This window comes from Penaeus monodon, chromosome 21, assembly GCF_015228065.2.
Source record: "Penaeus monodon isolate SGIC_2016 chromosome 21, NSTDA_Pmon_1, whole genome shotgun sequence".
Lineage (NCBI taxonomy): Eukaryota > Metazoa > Arthropoda > Malacostraca > Decapoda > Penaeidae > Penaeus > Penaeus monodon.
In genome coordinates, this window is record NC_051406.1 from 19248420 (window position 1) to 19250021 (window position 1602).

A 1602-nucleotide genomic window follows, 5' to 3' on the forward strand; every position below is an offset into this window, starting at 1 on the left:
CCTCTCCACAGATAAATTACCGCCACTGCGTAAGATGGAACGACCGGTACCAGATGTGGGACAGCGACGGGTGCCGCGTGGAGGACACCACCACCACCTACACCAGGTGTTCCTGCAGGGGATTCGGTTCCTTCGCAATCATGGTCGAGGAAATCGAACCTATTGTATGTATAATATATTAATGGCATTTAGCATGTTGTCACGTTTTAATTTTGATTCAATTTTTGCAACAAATAATTTTTTTTATTGAAAAATTATCTAGGTGTTGACTGCGAGGCCTCTTGATACATAGATACATAATGGAAATACCACATATCATGTTCTTTATATATTATATACTTGCTCTTCTCGTGCACTTATGACGTCATTCAGGATTCCTCTGTTTTAGTTTATTCACATTAATAAACTATTATTCAGCTCACCAAGCTAGAACAGGATAATAGTGCAACAGGAAATGTTTATTTGTTGCTTAAGTTCATCGTTACAGCGGTTTTCACCGGTGTAGTCATACTTAAAAAGTAAATTCTTGCATGTGTATTTGATAGGCTTATACTTATTAAGTTATCTACTGATATGTGTTTTTCCTCTCTTCCAGGTGGCTCCTGAAATACCAGAAGGGATGATACTGATAATCAAAATTGGTTACCTGGTGTCCATGATTTGCCTTCTTCTGTACATGCTTATCGTGGGATTTTCCGGGTAAGGGAAGAGGGATGATGTGCACGCGATAATGGCATTAAAAATCATAATTGATATTTTTGTAGCGATGATAATGATATTATCATCATTTTTGCTATCAGTTATGTTATTAAAGTGACGAAGCGTAATGAGCCAAATAAATTATTATTTTTTTAAATAATCTTTATACCGATACTTTCATTATATCTTAATCAATATTAACTCTTTATCTGTTAGTGTTCCTCTATTTCAAAGTCCATTATAAATTCGAGAATTGCACCAACGCTTTTGCAGAGACCTGAAGGACCAACACCACCTGGTAGGCTTGAACATGGCCGGCTGCCTGCTACTCGGAGACCTAATGGTCCTGCTGACGTACCTTCTGCCGATTCAGGAAGGCCGCCACAACTGCGCGATTGTCGGATCGCTCATCCATGGCTTCTTCCTCGCTGCTGGAGGCTGGATGGCTATGATGGGCCACACTGCATTCAAGACAATTACCGCAGGTAAACCCTCGCCTTAGACTTAGAGTGTGCATTAGTGTGTTAGAAGCTCCATAAGTACACCCGTGATTGTAGATGAAATTATTCAGATCAGTGTCTTCGTGGACTCCAGCTCAACCTGTGTTTATGCTTCCACCCCTTCCCTCACCTTAGGTGTTATCGGCGGGAAACTTCGTTCCTACTTCTTCCTGTCTTGGGGTATCACCATTAGCTCCATCGGAGTGACTTACATGGCGTTCCTGCGTCACCTTGGCACCGATCCCCGATGCTTCATATCATGGACAAACGAAGTCAAGGGGGTATTTTTCGTGCCCCAACTGGGCTTCTGCATAGCGGCCGTTTTCTTCGTGTGCATCGTCTTCTTTAACTTGCACACAGCTAGTCTAAGGTAAATCGGAGGGTGATAATGATTATGTGCATT

The 1602-nt window shown here is 41.8% G+C and overlaps 1 protein-coding gene across 1 annotated transcript in view; it reads left to right on the plus strand.

The window, feature by feature from the left end:
* Window positions 1–1602, plus strand: part of LOC119586304 (adhesion G-protein coupled receptor D1-like) — a gene marked incomplete at its 3' end in the record, with an annotated part of 16586 nt that overhangs the window by 10983 nt on the left and 4001 nt on the right. Inside the window, 4 exon segments of the mRNA XM_037935010.1 lie at window positions 12–164; window positions 596–699; window positions 973–1184; window positions 1335–1569. Coding sequence (XP_037790938.1) covers window positions 12–164; window positions 596–699; window positions 973–1184; window positions 1335–1569 — 704 coding nt within the window.